Raw genomic sequence first — 19,498 nt, forward strand, 5'->3', positions numbered from 1 at the left:
TCCACAAGTATAAGCAAAGTTGACTTTTACCCTTATCTGCATAATAGATTTATACATTTGTACCTAACTTGACTTGAGCTCTTATTTTACATATGGTTAATTTATGCCTGATATATTCAGTACATTCTGCCATAATGACATCCCTCATGGGGTATGATGTGTTTCATGTCATAGGTATAGGTACTCAAGCTAATAGAATCTCTCCAATATATATACAAGATAATCAGTAGCATTTGGTGAGGACCTTATTGATTCAGGGATTTACTGAGTCTCTTAAGATATATTTGATATGGTATTATAGTTAAGATTATGGTGGGGTCCTATCCTGACTTAAGCTAAGTGTCTATGTTTTACAGGCTTTGTAGAGTATTGCAAAGTAAAGGACAGTTGTGTCTTGATTTCTAGTAATTAAGGCCTCAATATCTAAATCATGTACATCTATTTTGGGCATATTTATATTGGACTTTATTAGAGTATCTTAGCTATACTCATCACATATTTATAATTATCATAGTTGCATGTACAAAGGTTATTCTCTTGTGCCTCGAGAGTCTTTCTGTCTCAATAGGACATGGGGCATGACAGTTTTGGTCTTTTCTCATTACTTTAATTAACTATTGGGAAGTTTTAAGGGATTAATTCCTAGCCTATAACTAACTCCTAAACCCTATTCTTCCAAATCACAAGTTCAATTCTCTTTCAGACCAGCTTATTAACACAGAAAAGAGTCAATGTATGATTCCTCTAAATACTGATCCAGAGAACACTGAAAGGGTTACTTCTATCACTGGTTTCAAATCAACCCATGGCCCTATTACTTACTTGGGATGCCCCTTATATATTGGATGTCAAAGAATTATTTACTTTACTAGTATGGTATCCAAAGTGATCTCCAGAATCAAAGGATGGCAAACTAGGATATTGAGCTATGGAGGAAGAGCTATTTTTGTCAAATCAGTGTTGCAGTCCCTTCTAATTCATCTGCTATCTGCTATCACCCCTACTGTCACTACCCTCAAATAAATTCAAGCCCTTATTACAGACTTCTTTTGGGGATGGGACAAAGAAAAAAGAAAGTACCATTGGGCATCTTGGGAGAGTCTTAGCTATCCTGTTGAAGAAGGGGGTATTGGTATGAAAAATATATATGATGTGTGCTTAGACTTATAGTACAAACAGTGGTGGACCTTCAGGTCCAAGAAGACATTATGGGGAGAATTTTTGAAGGCCAACTACTGCCAAAGGGAACATCCAGTGATCAAGAAATGGGACACAGGCCACTCTCTTATGTGGAAGCAAATGATGGTAAATAAAATTGATATTGAGCCTCATATACATTGGCACATTAACTAAGGTACATGTAGCTTTTGGTGGGATGATTGGTTGGGAATTGGACCCCTAGCTAATCACAATAACTATTTACCTAGACTCAACAATAGTACTATCTCTGATTACTTAATGAATGGGGTTTGGAATGAAGCCAAAGTGAGATAGCATGCCCCTCCACAGCTTGTAAATCCAATTCTCAGCACTCCTGTCAACTACAACCTAATATGAAGGACCAGGCCTATTAGAAACCAAACTCTCAGGGAGAATTCACATGTGCATCTGCTTGGAACTTAATAAGGAAGAAAAAGAATATAACTCTGACCAGCAGTAACATTTGGCACAGCAACATACCTTTCAAAGTCTCCTTTTTGTTATGGAGAGCCTTCAGATTTATGTTGCCTACCAATGACAGACTTGTATCATTTAGATATGAACCTGCTTCATGCTCTTGCTTCTATAGGGCGGGTCTTGATGACATAGATCACATCTTTGTCACTGGCCATTTTGCACAACACATCTGGAGACACTTTTCAGGGTTCTGGGGCTAGAAACACAGTAACACCCCTCTAAAGAAATTACTTATGAGGTGGTGGTTGATCAAGACTAACAATGTCATGCATAAGCTGCTTATGCAAGCTACCCCTATCTTTTTGTATTGGAACCTTTGGAAAAATAGATGTGCTTGCAAGTATGGAGGCAAGAAATCTAACTCTTCTAGAGTTATATTTTCCATTGTCAAAGACTTGTATATGCTGGCCATTAATTCATTTCCTCATATCAAGGTGCCCTGTAAATGGAAAGATTTTGTGGACATGGTGGAAAGCAGCAGACATGATACAAGTATGATTCAGGTCAAATGGAACAGACCCCCTCCTAATTTTATTAAGCTTAATACTGATGGAAGTGCTATCAATAACCCTGGAAGGATAGGAGCAGGTGGTATACTTAGAGATCATAAAGGGGAGCTGATATATGCCTATGCTACTCCACTAGGAGAGGGATCCAATAACCAGGTAGAGGTTCAAGTTGCAGTACTTGGGATTACTTGGTGTATTCAGAATGGATAGAGCAGGGTAATCTTAGAGACTGATTCAAAACTTTTAGTAGGATGGCTGAAGTACAAACTTAGACCACCATGGATCATGATTCAGTACATAACAGAGCTTCAAGAGCTGGTTCAATTATTGGATCAATTCCAATGTAACCATATATATAAGGAAGCCAATTTTCTAGCAGACATAGTTTCAAAATACAGCCATGAAATTGCTAATACTCACCAGTTCTACACTTACCAGCAACTCCTTTATCCAACCAAAGGATATGTCAAGCTAGACAAACTAGAGATGGCTTGATTCAGAAGAAGGAAGCTCAAGAGGATTAAGCAACCTCCATGACAAGCTGCAGTTGGATTAAACTAACCAATGTTATTTCTTCAACATGTCTATTTCTATTTATATCTTTAACTTCTTCTTTATAAAGGTGAGAGTCTCCCTAGTTTATTTCTTTCCTAGAATAACTAAACTACCACTAGAGGTAAGAATAGAGTAGATTTTCTTATTTGTTTCTTGCTGTGCAGGTACCAGCAGACCTGCAACATTCCATCCAACAGTTGAAGTCCCATTCATATTTGCTTCTTGGTGCAGCATTATGAAGTTACAACTTATGATCCAGCTTTGGAGCTTTTTTTGAAGCTACAACAATCAAGAGCTGCAACACTCCATCTAACAATAGGACTTCCCTTCTTGTTTGCTTTCTATGTGCAGGTAGGGTGCAGGTATGGTGTAGAGCTGCGGTTCACCATGCATCTTTCCAATAACTTTCTCACACATAAACAAAGATACATTGATCAAGACTCCAATGGAAAACACCCCCTTACTTCTTAATATTTTAGGACATTAGTCGAGCGACTTTAAAAAAGTTATTCGACTTAAGTTCCATCAAAGATGTATACCTTCTATACATCTAGAGCTGCAGCAACATCTATATTCTATGCATGATGCACTCTCAATTCATGGAAAAACTCGGTATGACAAGTCTAAGAAGGACAAAGATGAAAAGAACGATCTCGATCCATGGAAATTAGAAGTTTCGTATACTTGTTCTTCTTTAATTTAGCTATATGAAATGTAGCTTATTTGAATAGGACTAGTGTAGGTTTCTTTCTTGTATTCACATGGAAGGGGAGAGTATCCCTCATTTATGTTTTTCTTAGTCGCATTGTATCCAGAGGAGTCCTCTTATAGGTGTTACTTCTTTTCTAGTTTTTAGGAAGCACCTTTTGTACCAGGGATGAGTTAGCTGACCTTAGTAGGTTAGACAACTTATGAACTATCTTAAGAATGGAGGTAAGGTTTATGTCACCCTTCTTCTATTATTTCTTTCTCATGTATAATAAAGCTTAGGGGTGATGCTCAACCCCTGACTGTGCATGAGAGGTGAGAGCCTTGTGTAGGGTCTGTTCCTAAAAAAAAGTTCAATTCTCTCAAGTTTCTCTTAATTCTCTCCAAGGCTAGAACTAGGGAAAAAATCTCCAAGCTTCAATTGAAAGAGATGATTCAAGGTTCCTAGTCAAGGTATGTAGGAATTCATCCATGGTTCTTCATCCATCTATGTACTCCCAAAGGTTACTCAATTTTCTCTTCGTGAATTTCTCCTAAATTCTAGTTTTGATCAATTTGTATTGGTACAATTCAATTATGCTTTTATTCAATTATAGTGATCTATTTATGCATGATTTAAATTCAATTACATATTTTCAATGAATTTTACAGGACCCATGCATTATGCTATGAATATCAAGTATGAACTATGAATTTATGATCATGGATGTTATGAATTTTCATGTATGACTTATGAAAGTTATGTATTATGATTCAAGTACATTTTCAAGTATAAGACCATGAATTTTGAAAGCTCACAATATGCAAGATATCATGATTTGGATGCTTAGCAATGTAAGTATCCACAAGTTCAAGTTATGATCAGGGTTTTCAAGGAGCTACTATTATAATGTATTTTCATGATGTTGGATTGGTTGATTTACCTTTCCTAATCAATATGTTTCGCGACCCATACCTAGGGCCTAGATGTGACATGGCAAATGAGGAACCCAAAGATGATTCACCCAAGCCTCTTAGCATTCATTTAGCCTTAGGTAATAAAAATTAAATTACAAGCAGAAAATATAAAGGTAAATAAGGACTATGGGGAAATATCATAGAAAACATCAATAGTCAAGATTTGTCTTACATTTGTCCAACGATACCTCTAGTCTCAGACTTAGTGGGGGATAAGACATGTTTCTTGCTCACCCTCAATCAAAATAGAAATAAAGTAACATGATAGATGCCTAACTATCTAAACATAACATAAGCTACAAAGAAAAGGAATATTATTTCCGAAAAATGGGAACTCACCAAATAGTAGCCTTCAGACAATCCCGACTAGCCATGTTGAGGAGAATGAGGAGGAAAGCTGGTCCCCTAGATGGTAATATCATGTAGGAAAAAGAATATGCATTAGTACTTTGAATATACTAAGTATTTAGGAATAAAATATAGTGGAAAACATTAGGACAATTATGAAGTATAGTACATAGATAAGTGCATGTACGAGTAATCAAATCAATAATATTTAAATCATACATATGTGGGAAGATGACTATAACTGACATTAAAACCATGTGAGCTATAACATGGAATCCAATGTAAACCCCTACATTAGAAGACGAGACTACTTGCCAAGGTAGAGCTACGTCAACATTCATTTGTTTAACAATAGATGGCCATTTGTGGATCCACTAGCCTAGCCTACAAGGCCTTCTATATTGGCACATAGTTAATGAAACAAGAGTTGCTACTAGGATTCCTTTACCAAACCTCATCTCAAGCCTTATTCGGTGCTAAGTCAAATCACACGAAATAGTATATTGTAGTAACATAATCATACACATAATTTAGGACATCAAATCATCATTCAGTAGAATAGATCCTTAAAAGCTTTAGTGATTCAAGTATACAAGAATTGTCCTTATCGCATAAAGAACTCATTATCTTAGGTGAGAAAGCCTCTCACCAACATTTATCATTTCATTCAAAACTCTCTTAATCATAGTCATTAGCTTTTATAAATATTTAATTGGAGTCCACCACCTTCAAATCATGCTATAAAGAAACTAGAGTAAAACTAGGTGGGTTCAAGTCAATTCAACTTTCAAACATGTATGCAAATGACATTATGCATAAACACTATGAAATTCATTAATTAAAATCATGCTATAAACAACACATCATGAATCTCAAGAACCATTAAGGAACTAAGTAGAGAAAATACTTGTCAACCTTCAATCTATGCATTTGAAATCATATTGCATCAAAATAAACTAATAATTGATGGTTTAATCATGATTCATGCTATTAAGTAGAATTTAGAATAACCCTTAGGAAGTTCTTACTTGAAATCAAAAGATTTAGTTGAATAGGGTTTTGGGCTCCATGGGTAGAAGAACCAATGGATAAAGACCCACATACCTTGATATATTTTGACTTTAAGATTTGAAGAGGAACTTGATCTTGAGGGACGTTAGTAGATGCTTGGTGATTAAGAAAGCTTTGAGAAGAACCTTTGGGAGGGAAGGGTTTTATAAATTAGAGTTAATGTGAGAATGAGGGGTTTAAGAATGCTTAGGGTCAGTAATTAGGGAGGACTTAGTCCCAAAACTTCCATATTTACTAATAAAACTTAGGGAAGGACAATAATACACTTCTTTAAAACTAATCGGACAGACCCTACAAATGGGTCCTTACGAGTCGTAGACCCTTTTATGACTTATAGAAAGGACTCATTCTACAAGTTTGAGAACCCCTAAAAACCAATTCTCTACACCACTTCTACGACTAGTTTTAATGAGTTATCAACTTGATTATGGGTCGTAGGCCCAAGTCATCTTGTTGATCCTAAGAAAACCTGCAAATCCTAAGTTCTGAATTTCTTTTATGAGGTGTGTCTATGACTCATCACACTCTCTATGAGTCATCAACTTTGCATGTAGACTCATTTTCTCACTTAGTCAAATTCCAAACATCAACATCAGAATGGCACCAGGCGAGGGCATGCGCGAGATAGGCACATGGCACCAAGCAAACTTGCGCGAGTCAGGAGCATGGCATCAGGAATAAGCATGCACGAGTTAGGCGCATGGCACAAGGCAGACAGGCACATGGCATCAGGCGGGCATGTGCCAGATAGGCGCATGGCACCGGCCGGGCATGCGTGCAGGCAAGGGGTTGGTATTGGCAGACATGCGTGCAGGCATGGGCATGCCAAGGCCAAGGCTGAGGGACATGGGAATGCAGTGTCATGGTGTTGGCATGACAGTACGGGCAAGGCATTGGCATGATGCTAGTAAGTCAGTATGGGCAAGGCATTGGCTTGACGCTAGCAAGACTGTGCGAGCAAGGCAGTGACATGGTGCTGGCACGATAATGGCAAGGAGATGGCATGGGAAAATGCTGCTAAGTGTTGAGGCAAAGCTTTGAAGGGAAATTTGGCCAGGGCCAAGGTGCTGGCACGATGAGGCACATGCGATGGTTGGCAGTGTGCGAGGCACACGCGCGGCAGTTGGCAGTTTTTGAGGACTTCACCCATGAACTCCAAAATTCATGGTCACGTTTCCTAGACTGTTTCCCCATGTTCCCTTGTAAGTGCAGGCACATGACCATGCACGTCCCCGCCCCCTTAGTACTGTAATCACTTTGGCAACTTGTATATATAGGCCTATAGAATGTCTAAGGCAAAGTAGCAAGAGTGTTCATATGAGTAAGAGTGTTTTTGGGCGAGAAGAACATTTGTGAGCCTTTGTTTCGGAGGAAGTAGAAACAAGTCTTGTGAGACTTTCCATATACATGAGAGTCCTTTGTAAATCTGAGTAAGAGATTAATAAAGGTTGGGCCAAGTTAGCATGTATCTTTGTGTGTTGTTTCTGCGTGCGTGTGTTTGACTCTTATATATTCTAAGTGTCAAACATTTTTGAGGGAAAGTAGGTTAAGGTCGGCTGAGAGTTGACTGCCTAGCAGAGGTATTTTGAGGCAAAAGTTAAGGCAAAAAAGTACCCCCGTTAGCTGATACAGTCCACTTTCTTGAAATTTTTCCTTCGTTTTGACTTTTTGACTTATGGGGTCTTACAGTATCTTCCCTTTGAGATCATTCATCCTTGAATAAGATTCAACTAGTATGGAAAGGATATGGAATGAGAACTAGCAACCCAACATGAATACAATGACACATAAAATGCATACACCAAGAGATTTTCATACTTAACATAAAACATGACTTGAAAACCAACTTTATACACATCAATGCATATGAAAGACTTAGGAAAAATTGAAAACATAAGAGTTTAAAACAATTTGAGCATGAACAACTTAGCACCTTAGGCTTGAGTAGAGTGAAAGAGATGAGGTTATCACTTCATCCCATGTAGCACTTTCAACTTGTTGATTCCTCTAAAGGACCTTGATGGATGCAACTTTCTTGTTCCTCAATCTCTTGACTTGGCGATCTAAAATTTTAATTGGGACAACTTTATCAATCAAGGTTTCTTGAACAATCACTACTTCTAAAGGTACAATGGAACTTGGATCACCTACACATTTTCTCAATATAGATACATGGAATACCGGATGAACTACAACCATTTCCAGTAGCACTTCTAACTCATAAGCAACCTTGTCAACACGTCTCAAGATCCTATAAGGCCTCAGATACTTAGGCTCAACTTTCCCTTTTTTCCAAGCTGAACTATAAGTTTCATGGGTGAAACCTTCAAATAGACCCAATCATACACACTAAACTCAAGGTCCCTTCTCCTAGTATTGGAATAGGAATTTTGCCTACTTTGAGCCATCTTCAACATTTCTCTAATGACCCTCACCTTCTCCAAAGCATCAACTACCAAGTCGGGACCCAATAAACTCATCTTACCCACTTTGAACCAACTTACCGGAGACCTACATCGTCTTATATACAAGGCATCAAATGGTGCCTTCTCGATGCTTGAGTGGTAGTTATTGTTGTAAGCAAACTCAATAAGCAGTAGATGGTTATCCCAACTCCCTTTAAGCTCCAACACACAAGCCCGTAACATATCTTCTAGTGTTTGAATTATCTATTTGGCTTGCCCATCGATTTGATGATGGAATGCGGTACTTAGATTTACTTTAGTACCAAGTCCCCTTTGAAATGATTTGAAAAAATAAGAAGTGAATTGGGTACCACGATCTGAAATAATTGACAATGTCACTCTATGCAACCTTACCAATTACCTAATGTACAACTTAGCATAATCCTTGACATTATAAGAAGTCTTGACCGATACAAATTGAGCCAACTTTGTCATCCTATCGACCACCACCTAAATCGAGTCATGATGTTTTCGATTATAAGGCAATCCTACTACAAAGCCCATGTTCACATCTTTCCATTTTCATGTGGGGGTTCAATATCTTGTGATAGGCCACCCGACTATTGGTGTTCGGCCTTGACATGTTAACAATTTGGGAACTCGGCCACGAACTTTGCTATGTCCCTTTTCATGCCTCCCTACCAATAGATATCCTTTAAATCTCGGTAAAATTTGTTCGAACCAAAGTGAATAGAATCTGAGGAATTATGAGCCTCTTTCAAGATCAAACCCCTTAGGCCATCCATATCCGGAACGCATAATCAGCCCTGGTAATAAAGTACCCTATCTCCCCCTTGTGAAAAGACTTCTACTTTCTTCTCTCCCACCAATTTCTTTAACTCCACCAATGACAGATCAAGGTATTGCTTTGAATTGAAATCCACTACCAAAGACGATTCGGACCCATTTTGTACTAACACGCCACCATCATCGGAACCTGTCAACTTCACCCCTAATCTAGCTAACTAATGAAATTCCCTTACCAACTCCCTCTTCCCTTCATCAACATGAGTCACACTCCCCATAGACACCCTACTAAGTATATTAGTGACAACATTGGCATTACCTATATGATAATGCACACTCATTTCATAATCCTTGAGGATTTCAAATCACTCCTTTGACTTAGGTTGAGGTCCATTTGGGTGAAGACATATTGGAGAGTTTTGTGATTGGTAAATACATCAACATGTACCCCATAGTGGTAATGCCTCCAAATCTTTAGAGCCAATACAGTGGCCGCTAACTCCAAATTATGGGTAAGGTAGTTACGCTTATGTACCTTCCATTGCCTAGAAGTATAGGCTATAACTTTGCCATTTTGCATCAAGACACAACCCAAACCGACCCTTGAAGCATCGTAACATACAACAAACCCTTCTAATCCTTCTAGTAGAGTTAAAATAAGAGCAGGAGTAAGTCGATCTTTCAAATTTTGGAAACTCTTTTCACACCCACCCATCCATTGTAACTTCGCCTTCTTTTGGGTTAATTTTGTCAAATGAGATAAAATAGAAGAGAACCCTTCGACGAACCTTCTATAATACCCCTCTAGACCCAAAAATCTCCTAACATTTGAATGAGACAATGGTCTAGGCCAATTTATTACCACTCCGTCTACATAGGATCAATGTTGATTCCCTCTTCAGACACTATGTGATCAAGGAAAGCCACCTCTTTCAACCAAGATTCGCATTTACTAAACTTGGCAAATAATTATGTATCCCTCAAGGTTTGAAGCACAATCCTCTAATGACTCTTATATTCTTCCTCACCTTTATAGTAAATCAAAATATCATCAATGAAGACCACTACAAATATATCAAGGTAGGGTTTGAATACCCTATTAATTAGATCCATAAACACCACTGGTGCATTCATCTATCCAAACAACCTTGGGAATGTCACACTCCCTTAACCTTAATTGATGGTAGTCATACCGGAGATCAACCTTTGAGAAACTTCTTGCCCCTTCTAATTTTTCAAATAGGTCATCTATCCTAGGAATTGGATATTTGTTCTTAATTGTCACCTTGTTCAATTGATAGTAGTCTATGCACAATCAAAGTGACCCATCCTTCTTTCTCACAAACAACACAGGAGCACCCCATGGAGAAATACATGGTCTTATGAATCCTATTTCCATGGGACACAAGCAAGTTCCAATATGAGTGAGATGTGTATAGTAGAATGAACCAGCAGATGGAAAAACTACGTCTACCTCCTACAAGTTGTGTCTGAATGGTTGTGCAACCTACGGATATGTATATACAAGCATCAGGCTAAGTTAGTAAATACATGTAAAAGGAATAGGAGTTCAATAATGACAATGCGATTATGATATTTTGGGAGACTCTACTGAGAGATGCGAAGATAGGTTAAGCCAAACTATCGAGATGGAGTTAGTACTACGGGCAAACTAAGACATGGCCACGGTTGGACCAAAGATCTACCCCGACATTGATTATAGGATAAGGGGAGAAACGGCAAGGTAACACATAAGACCAAGCGAGATGACACTAAGATATTTCTTAGGTTAAGTTGAATACCTTCTCGCATTCTCTTGATATGAGCTCCCTTCTCTTGATATGTACTTGGTATGAAAATGAGATTATGATGCCATAGTTGTTCACCGAGCCCCAGGATGGGCCGGGTATGAAATATATACATGATGACCACATGAAGGAAAGTACAAACTATATAGAGCTTATTCTCTTTCTTTTTCTGGCATGTCTTAGTTGTAAGTTAAATATGATATGAGCTCCAGGGTAACTCCATTCTTAAGCATCTCTTATTTACTTCTGAATATTGAACTCTTATAGTAGTTGAACTATTTCCCTGGGAACTTCTATATATTAAAGAGGTAACCAATGTACAGGCTCCAAGTCTTAAAGACTATATGATAACAAGTGTTTCTGATTCCATAAGCGACTTGGCCTTACCTTGGTATATGTCTAGGGTCCCAAAGATTACAACTGACATAGCCCATAATGGCATTTAGAGGACACTCGAGAGGATTACACCGCTACTCGGGTCCTCAGACAAAAGTTTTATCTTCTTATACGGTCAAGTATCTGGTAATGTTTTAAATTGCATATGGTTACTCACTACTTTACTCGTGCATACTGTAACCCTTCTATCACTCAGTCCCGGGCCAGGGTATGTTCTCATGCACAGTTTACTGCATTATTCACTAAGTCCCTCACTAGAGGGCTAGGGAACATATGTATATATATGATGATGTGTTGTAATAAGGTGGTGATGACGCCGGGCCTATGATGGTCCTACAGATATGATTCATCGGACCTCTGAATATGATGTTATATTGCATAATTTGAGCATGCATACTTTTTATGATTCACAGGGTATAGGTACAGATTCCTGATTTGATATTTTATCCCCTGTTTCTCTATTGCAGATATGCTTCCAGTTGTATTATGTTATGTTTTAGATACTCAATACATATTTTGAACTGGCCCCCTTTCTTCAGGGGGGCTACATTTCATGCTCGCAAGTACAAATACAGGTTTTGGGAGTCCGTCAATTTAAGATTCTGTTCAGCTCAGCTGGAAGAGGCTCTATTGTATCAGAGCCTAGTTTTTGATATTGGCCACTGATGTATATAATGGTTTTTTTATTCAGGGGTACGGCGGGGGCCCTGTCCCGCCATATGTTGTCGTTGATATTTTTAGAGGTCCACAAACGTGTATATGTGGGTTGTATATGTCAATTTATTCAGCTGGGTCTAGCTAATGTATTATACGTATTGTTATGCTATGGCATCCTTGTTTATACATTATTATTATGGATATTGACAGCCCTATGTGGATGCGATATGAGATGATATTGGAAGCCCTGTGTCTCCAGCCGTATTTGCGTCGTAGGAAAAACAAGGGGAGCTTAGGTTGATGGGTAAGATGTCCAGCAATGGAGTTTCACTCTTTTTGAAAAGTACCAAGCCCCCAACTCTTAGTTGAGAATTAGGTAAGTTGTTCATGACTCGAGGATAAACTTAGGGGGAGGCCATATGGGTCCTGTGATGTTTAAGAGATTCTAGTTTCTTCCAACGATGGTTGGAAAATTGTTTATGATAACAGTTTATTAGTTCACCACCAACTAACTAGAGGAAGAATGCTAACAGAAGCACTTCAGAGAGATGTTATGAATTGAATAGGAGTATGAGTTAAAAGGGGATATGTAAGTATGAATTTAAAGGTGTAGTACAACAATACGGGGATAAAGCAAGACCACTAGTAAGGCACACTTGGTATGGGTTGACTAAGTCAAAAGCCTGTGTTAGTTACACAGTAAAGGCAAGGGGCATAAGGTATAAAGAAATGATACATGTACACAATGTCGCCCCGAAAATAGTGGAACCCTTAAGAGACGAAGAAGGCAAACTTAAGAAATAATTGGTGTAACCTACATTCACCCTACGGAACAAAGGATGTAGGTTGGGATAAAGCTACTACTTCAAGAAAACGTTGAACAGTTATCATCGGAATACTAGCACTGCCTAATTGGAATTGGAATGACTACATGTGCTAATTAATTCTTGGATGAATACATGTAGAAGGTGGCCTTTGACAAGTTATTCCATGAGTCCCATTACTCAAGTACAGATTAATAGATGAGGTGTCGCACTATGTATGAAACGGTTCTTGATGCTTCGTGATTTAGCCAAGGTTCCATACATGGATAGTTAGGTTATAAAATATGCAAAGAGATGGAGACATGATACAGTATCAAGTAGATTGGGGAAGGAGATTGGATGAAATTGAGACTGGACATAGAGACATAGAGCAAGGTATAAGCAGATAAAGGTGTAAGTACCCTCTAAAGGGGGGAAGTCAATGAGAAAAATTGCAAAGGTAAGGTGGAGGCAATTGATATGGCAACATATTCAATATGGATGTTTAAATTTCAATAAAATCTCTTAATGAACCAAGTTAGGAAGGTCTGGAAGTCACCAATAATTGGATGAAAGCCAGAATGCTATGTAAGGCAGTGGTAAGAAGTTTTTAACAAGACCTTGAATGACATAACACTAGAAGGTGGGTGCGTATAAAAAGAAAATGGCATAGCAATGAAAGGATATCGAATAACTCAAGAGACACTATGGAGGATAATGACATCATCCTAGACCAAAAGCCAAAATGATGGCTATAGAGATGGTCGCAAAGGATGTTGTGACAAATGCATAACCAAGGAAAAGAAATAGAAAACCTCCTATGGTAGGAGATGAGAAGAGTAAAGAGTGAGTAAGGGAAAATAAAGAAGTATAGTAAGATGGGACACAAGCAAGTTCCAATATGAGTGAGATGTGTATAGTAGAATGAACCAGCAGATGGAAAAACTACGTCTACCTCCTACAAGTTGTGTCTGAATGGTTGTGCAAGCTACGGATATGTATATACAAGCATCAGGCTAAGTTAGTAAATACATGTAAAAGGAATAGGAGTTCAATAATGACAATACAATTATGATATTTTGGGAGACTCTACTGAGAGATGCGAAGATAGGTTAAGCCAAACTATCGAGATGGAGTTAGTACTACGGGCAAACTAAGACATGGCCACGGTTCGACCAAAGATTTACCCCGACATTGATTATAGGATAAAGGGAGAAACGGCAAGGTAACACATGAGACCAAGCGAGATGACGCTAAGATATTTCTTAGGTTAAGTTGAATACCTTCTCGTATTCTCGTAAAGGTAAAGAATGACATGAGATAACGTATCTAAAGTGTTATAAGTTGGGACAAGCTGAGGTAAGAAAATTGTGAAAAGGTTTAAACCAAGAGGAGCAGAACTAACGGGTTAATAAAAGATGGCGGACTTATATGCCAAATTCCTTCAGAATTATATCAGGTAATGACAGATAGAGCATAGAATGACTATGAAAGCCAACTTTAAGGATTGAAAAAAAAACTAAAGTTAAAGTACCAATTAAAGTCTTCTAAGAAATTGAGGAGTAATACATGAGGCCCCGCAGCTATTGCCTTGAGTAAATGGTCTTAAAGCACAGTTAGTGACTGGATGTTAGTCCAAGAAAAGATTGGGAACACAAACGGGTCTTAGTATCACCTTTCACCCTCAAAATAGATAAACAGGCTAAGCATACCACTTAAATGTTAGAAGATATATCAGGAACTGGCATTGTTAGCTCGAAGGTAATTGGGATGATTATCTATCACTTAGAAAGTTGTCTACCATAATAGCTACCACTCCAGTATCCAAATGGCCTATGCAAGGCTGGTAGGGCTGGGTGTGTAAATCCTTTATTGTTTGGGTCGGTGTTAAAAAGACTAAGCTAGTAGGGCCAAACATCATTGAGCAAGCTATGGACTAGCAACCCAGAGTCGGCAGAAATGATATGTAGATAATTGACATCGACATTCAGAGTTCAAATTAATAATTGGGTGTTTGGAACAGGGTCACCTAGAAAGGGAGTAATAAGATTCGGCAAGAAAAGGAAACTTAGCCCAAAATACATTAAACCATATTAAGGTTCTCGGAAGGTGGACAAAGTTGCTTGTAAGTTGAACTCACCACCTGATTTGGAAACCAGACGCCAGTACGTCTAATACGGATACTTCACAAATGTACTGGTGATCCACCTAGAGTATGTCCCATAAATGATGTCCACGAAATGGAGTTCAACGAGGAATGACCTATCGCCATCTTAGATCGGCAAATTAAAGATTGCGAACTAGGACATGATTTCTGTCAAGGTATGGTGGAAAAATGAAAACCAGAAAAGGGATGACCTGGAAATTGAAGAGGATAGGAAACACAAGTAATCGTACCTATTCTCAATGTCTACAAGTAACCCCAAATCCTAAAACTTGTATATTAAGTATGTGGATGAAAGTATGTGCTATGGTAATAACAAAGAATCTCCCTACAATCTGTATAAAGTTTTGAGGGAAGTTTTGTTTAACATTCGGGGACGAATGTTCTAAAGGGGGGAAGGATATTACACCCCACACTCTAGAGCTCGGATTGTCTCTTAAGCTTCTTAAAAGTTATCAAGTGAGTCAGATAATCTACCACACTATCAAGTGACTCTAAGGAAGAGAGAATGTGATACCCCATGGTAGGGAAGGTTGAAACTAGGGTCATGAGAAGTGGGAAGGAGTTGGAAGTCAAGTAACGAGTCGTAGGACTCGATTTACCTACGTAAGCTACCAACTTAGAAGATTTACGTACTTGAGCTACTTGAGTACATACCAAGCTTACGTAGCAAGGATTACATGGGTTCTTAAAATAAGACGAGATTACGAACCCACGAGAAAGAGGAGAGAATAACATGTAGCAGCATAAGGAAGTGACATGTGGCAGTAGGTTACCCACCTTCTTGGGGTCAAGTAGGTGAACCACCTGCTTGGGGGGAGGTGGACCCCACTACCATGTGGAAGCCCCAATTGGCAGGATGGATACGTGGCCTAATAGGAGTTGGACACATGTCACCCTATGGGGATGAAACATGTCACCTCCAAATCCAACCTATATATGTATGTTAAGTGACTAAGGAGTTCACTCCTTATCTTAAAACTTAGCCAAAAGCTGAAGAATTTGGAGAGCAAAGGAACATAGGTACGGATGGCTTCCTTTAAAGGTAAGTCTCCAAATTTCCTCCATGAATTAATTATCTACAGTGTTCCTCAATCAAGTGGAGATGTATATATGTATCTTTCGATGTCTATGGAATTATTTCTTCAGCTTTACACCTAGAAGAGTGTGAAAGAAGAAGAGGAAAACGCTAGAGGGTCAAAGGAGGGAGCTACGGGTTTGGCCTTGGAAGGTGGGTTCTTCGATTTCGTTCCGCGAATTAACTATTCAAGGTATCCCATGGTTATATAATGGTTTTTTATAACATAAAATTCCAATTTGGGTCAGCGTAGATGGGACATAAACAGTCCATTCCATTTCAGCACGTCAAGAGGTTTCCGAAGTGAGTTTTGGGCGAGTTTGGCCAATTTCGGGTAAGGTGAGACCTTTCCTTTCAATTTTGAGTTTATGGTGTTGTTAATAAGTGTATAAAATGTTGTGTAAGTGTATGTAAATGTGAAAATATAATAGATATGGTTGACGTTCGAAATAAACTAAATTGGAGTCGCTATAGCTAAATTATAGTCAAAACAAGGTGTTGTGCTTGTGGTGTGCTGCTGCAGGTGTGGGGGGGTGTGCTGCAGGGCCTAAAAATATTCTAAAAGATGTGGGGGTGCTTCTGTTTGCATCCACACGACCCCTCATTTCGTATATTTAAAGGTTTTGCAAAATAAAGACTAGAAACCCTATTTTGGTGTCGTAATTTTCAGCAAGTTGTTTGGAGCTTATGTCGTGTAATGTTGCCATGTTTTATTTGTATATGAGCTGAAGGTTGTTATTTTTGTTTGTCTTTAGTTATTAGGGGTCTAATTGGAAATTTGGATAGGGCATTTTATAGGGGAGGTGCTACCCGATTTTCGTTAACTCCTTAACTAGCTAAAGAACTAGTCGAGAAGACGAGCGAGGAAATGAGTTCTATGAATACTCGTGCGTAACTTAAGATGCTGAAAATTCAGGGATGGTTGATATTCGTATTTCTTCCGTGTTGAATAGGTTCAAAGGAAGACGAGGCAAACGTGATAAAGAATAGCCCGTAAGAGGTATGTGAAGCTTTCTCTTGGCATGTTTTCGCATAAGTAGGTAAAGTTATCTTTCTTTCCTTTTGGCATGTCGTAGCCTTAAGTGAATTGTATCTTAAGTGAGGGGATAATTCCATTCCCAGAACTCTAAGTACGCCTCATAATCCCTGTCCACTGCTTAGTATTGGAACTCCTACAAGAATTGAGTATTGCCTATTAAGGCTTCTACATATTAAGAAGTAGTGGGTGGAAAGCTATCTCTCCCTTCTCTTGATATGTACTTGGTATGAAAATGAGATTATGATGCCATAGTTTTTCACCGATCCCCAGTATGGGCCGAGTACGAAATATATACATGATGACCACATGAAGGAAAGTACAAACTATATAGAGCTTATTCTCTTTCTTTTTCTGGCATGTCTTAGTTGTAAGTTAAATATGATATGAGCTCCAGGGTAACTCCATTCTTAAGCATCTCTTATTTACTTCTGAATATTGAACTCTTATAGTAGTTGAACTATTTCCCTGGGAACTTCAATATGTTAAAGAGGTAACCAATGTATAGGCTCCAAGTCTTAAAGACTATATGATAACAAGTGTTTCTGATTCCATAAGCGACTTGGCCTTACCTTGGTACATGTCTTGGGTCCCCGAGATTACAACTGATATAGCCCATAATGGCATTTAGAGGACACTCGAGAGGATTATACCGCTACTCGGGTCCTTAGATGAAAGTTTAATCTTCTTATACGGTCAAGTATCTGGTAATGTTTTAAATTTCATATGGTTACTCACTAGTCTACTCGTGTATACTATAACCCTTCTATCAGTGAGTCTCAGGCCAGGGTATGTTCTCGTGCATAGTTTACTATAATATTCACTAAGTCCCTTACTAGAGGGCCAAGGCACGTATGTATATATATGATGATGTGGGTAATAAGGTGGTGATGACGCCGGGCCTATGATGGTCCTACAGATACGATTCACCGGACCCCTGAAAAGGCCGGCTATATTGTATGATTTGAGCATGCATACTTTTTTATGATTCACAAGGTACAGGTACAGATTCCTAATTTGATATTTTATCCCCTGTTTCTCTATTTTAGATATGCTTCTAGTTGTATTATGTTATGTTTTACATACAGTACATATGTCGTACTGACCCCCTTTCTTTGGGGGGGCTGCATTTCATGCCCGCAGGTACAGATACAGGTTTTGGGAGTCCATTAGTTTAGGATTCCATTCAGCTCAGCTGGAAGAGGAACTATTCTATCGGAGCCTAGTTTTTTATACTGGCCACTATTGTATATAATTGTTTTTTTATTTAAGGGTACGGTAGGGGCCCTGTCTCACCATATGTTGTCGTTAATATTTTTAGAGGTCCACAGACATGTATATGTGGGTTGTATATGTCAGTTTTGTTCAACTGGGTCTATATGATATATTGTACGTGTTGTGATGCTATGGCAGCTTTGTCATCTTGCGTGCCCTTTCATGTTATGATACGAATGAAAGAGGCTACAGATATATGAAATGTTATGACCCATGGGGGTTCTTATGTATATGTCCTATTGTTGGTAGTATGGTTTGACTACACTTGTTTTATATACATTACGTGTCTATCATTCGACTTGACCACAGTTGATAAATATATATACGGGGGGTCTAGGTCGGATCCCAGTCGCGGCCTACGGGTTGGGTCGTGACATGGGACATGTTGGGTTCTACAAGAGGTAAATCAAATACTTCACTAAGATCACCATACCCATATGCAGCCTTCTAGAAAATGAGGTAAATTTTGATTTTGATGACAGTTGTATGCAAGCATTTGAGCTCATAAAGAAGAGGTTAACTGAAGCCCCAATCTTGATAGCTTCCAATTGGGAGTTGCCTTTTGAGGTCATATGCAATGCCAGTGACACAGTAGTGGGAGCAGCCATGGGAAAAAGAAAGGAGAAGATATTTCATTCCATCTATTACGCCAGCAAGACTCTCAACGTAGCCCAGGCAAACTACACTATCACGGAGAAGGAGATGTTGGTACTAGTATATGCATTTTACAAGTTCAGGTCATACATAGTAGGTACTAAGGATGTTGTACATACTAACCATGCAGCTCGTAGGTATCTATTTAATAAGAAAGATACCAACCTAAGGCTTATCATATGGATCCTTCTACTACAAGAGTTTGACATAGAGATCAAGGATCACAAGGGTTGTAAGAATCAAATCGTTGACCATTTTTCCAAACTTGAGAGTTTATCACATGTTGGTGAACAAATGCATATCAAAGAGGAGTTCCCAGATAAGCAGATGTTAGATTTGAAGGTGCTTGAGTTGCCTTGGTGTCATGACCCAAACCCGTGAGCTGCGACTGGGGTCCGACCTGGACCCTGTATACGTATCTATCAGCTATAGCCAAGTTGAATCGGGTGTGATGTGATACTATACACAAAAACCCCAATGGGTCAAAAACTTTTTCATATACTTGTAGCCTTTTTCACCTGTACCATAACTTGAAAGGGCATGCAAGCCAACAAGGCTGCCATAACACAATAACATTTATAACATGACAT

The 19,498-nt window shown here is 38.7% G+C and overlaps 1 protein-coding gene across 1 annotated transcript; it reads left to right on the forward strand.

The window, feature by feature from the left end:
- Positions 1-14,119: 14,119 nt before the first annotated feature.
- On the forward strand, positions 14,120-19,289 carry LOC129872430 (uncharacterized). The gene is made up of 2 exons (XM_055947421.1): positions 14,120-14,160; positions 18,737-19,289. The coding sequence occupies exons 1-2, from the start codon at positions 14,120-14,122 to the stop codon at positions 19,287-19,289; spliced, it is 594 nt and encodes a 197-aa protein (XP_055803396.1).
- The last annotated feature ends 209 nt before the right edge of the window (positions 19,290-19,498 follow it).

The sequence above is a fragment of the Solanum dulcamara genome, chromosome 11 (genome assembly GCF_947179165.1).
Source record: "Solanum dulcamara chromosome 11, daSolDulc1.2, whole genome shotgun sequence".
Taxonomy (NCBI): Eukaryota; Viridiplantae; Streptophyta; class Magnoliopsida; order Solanales; family Solanaceae; genus Solanum; species Solanum dulcamara.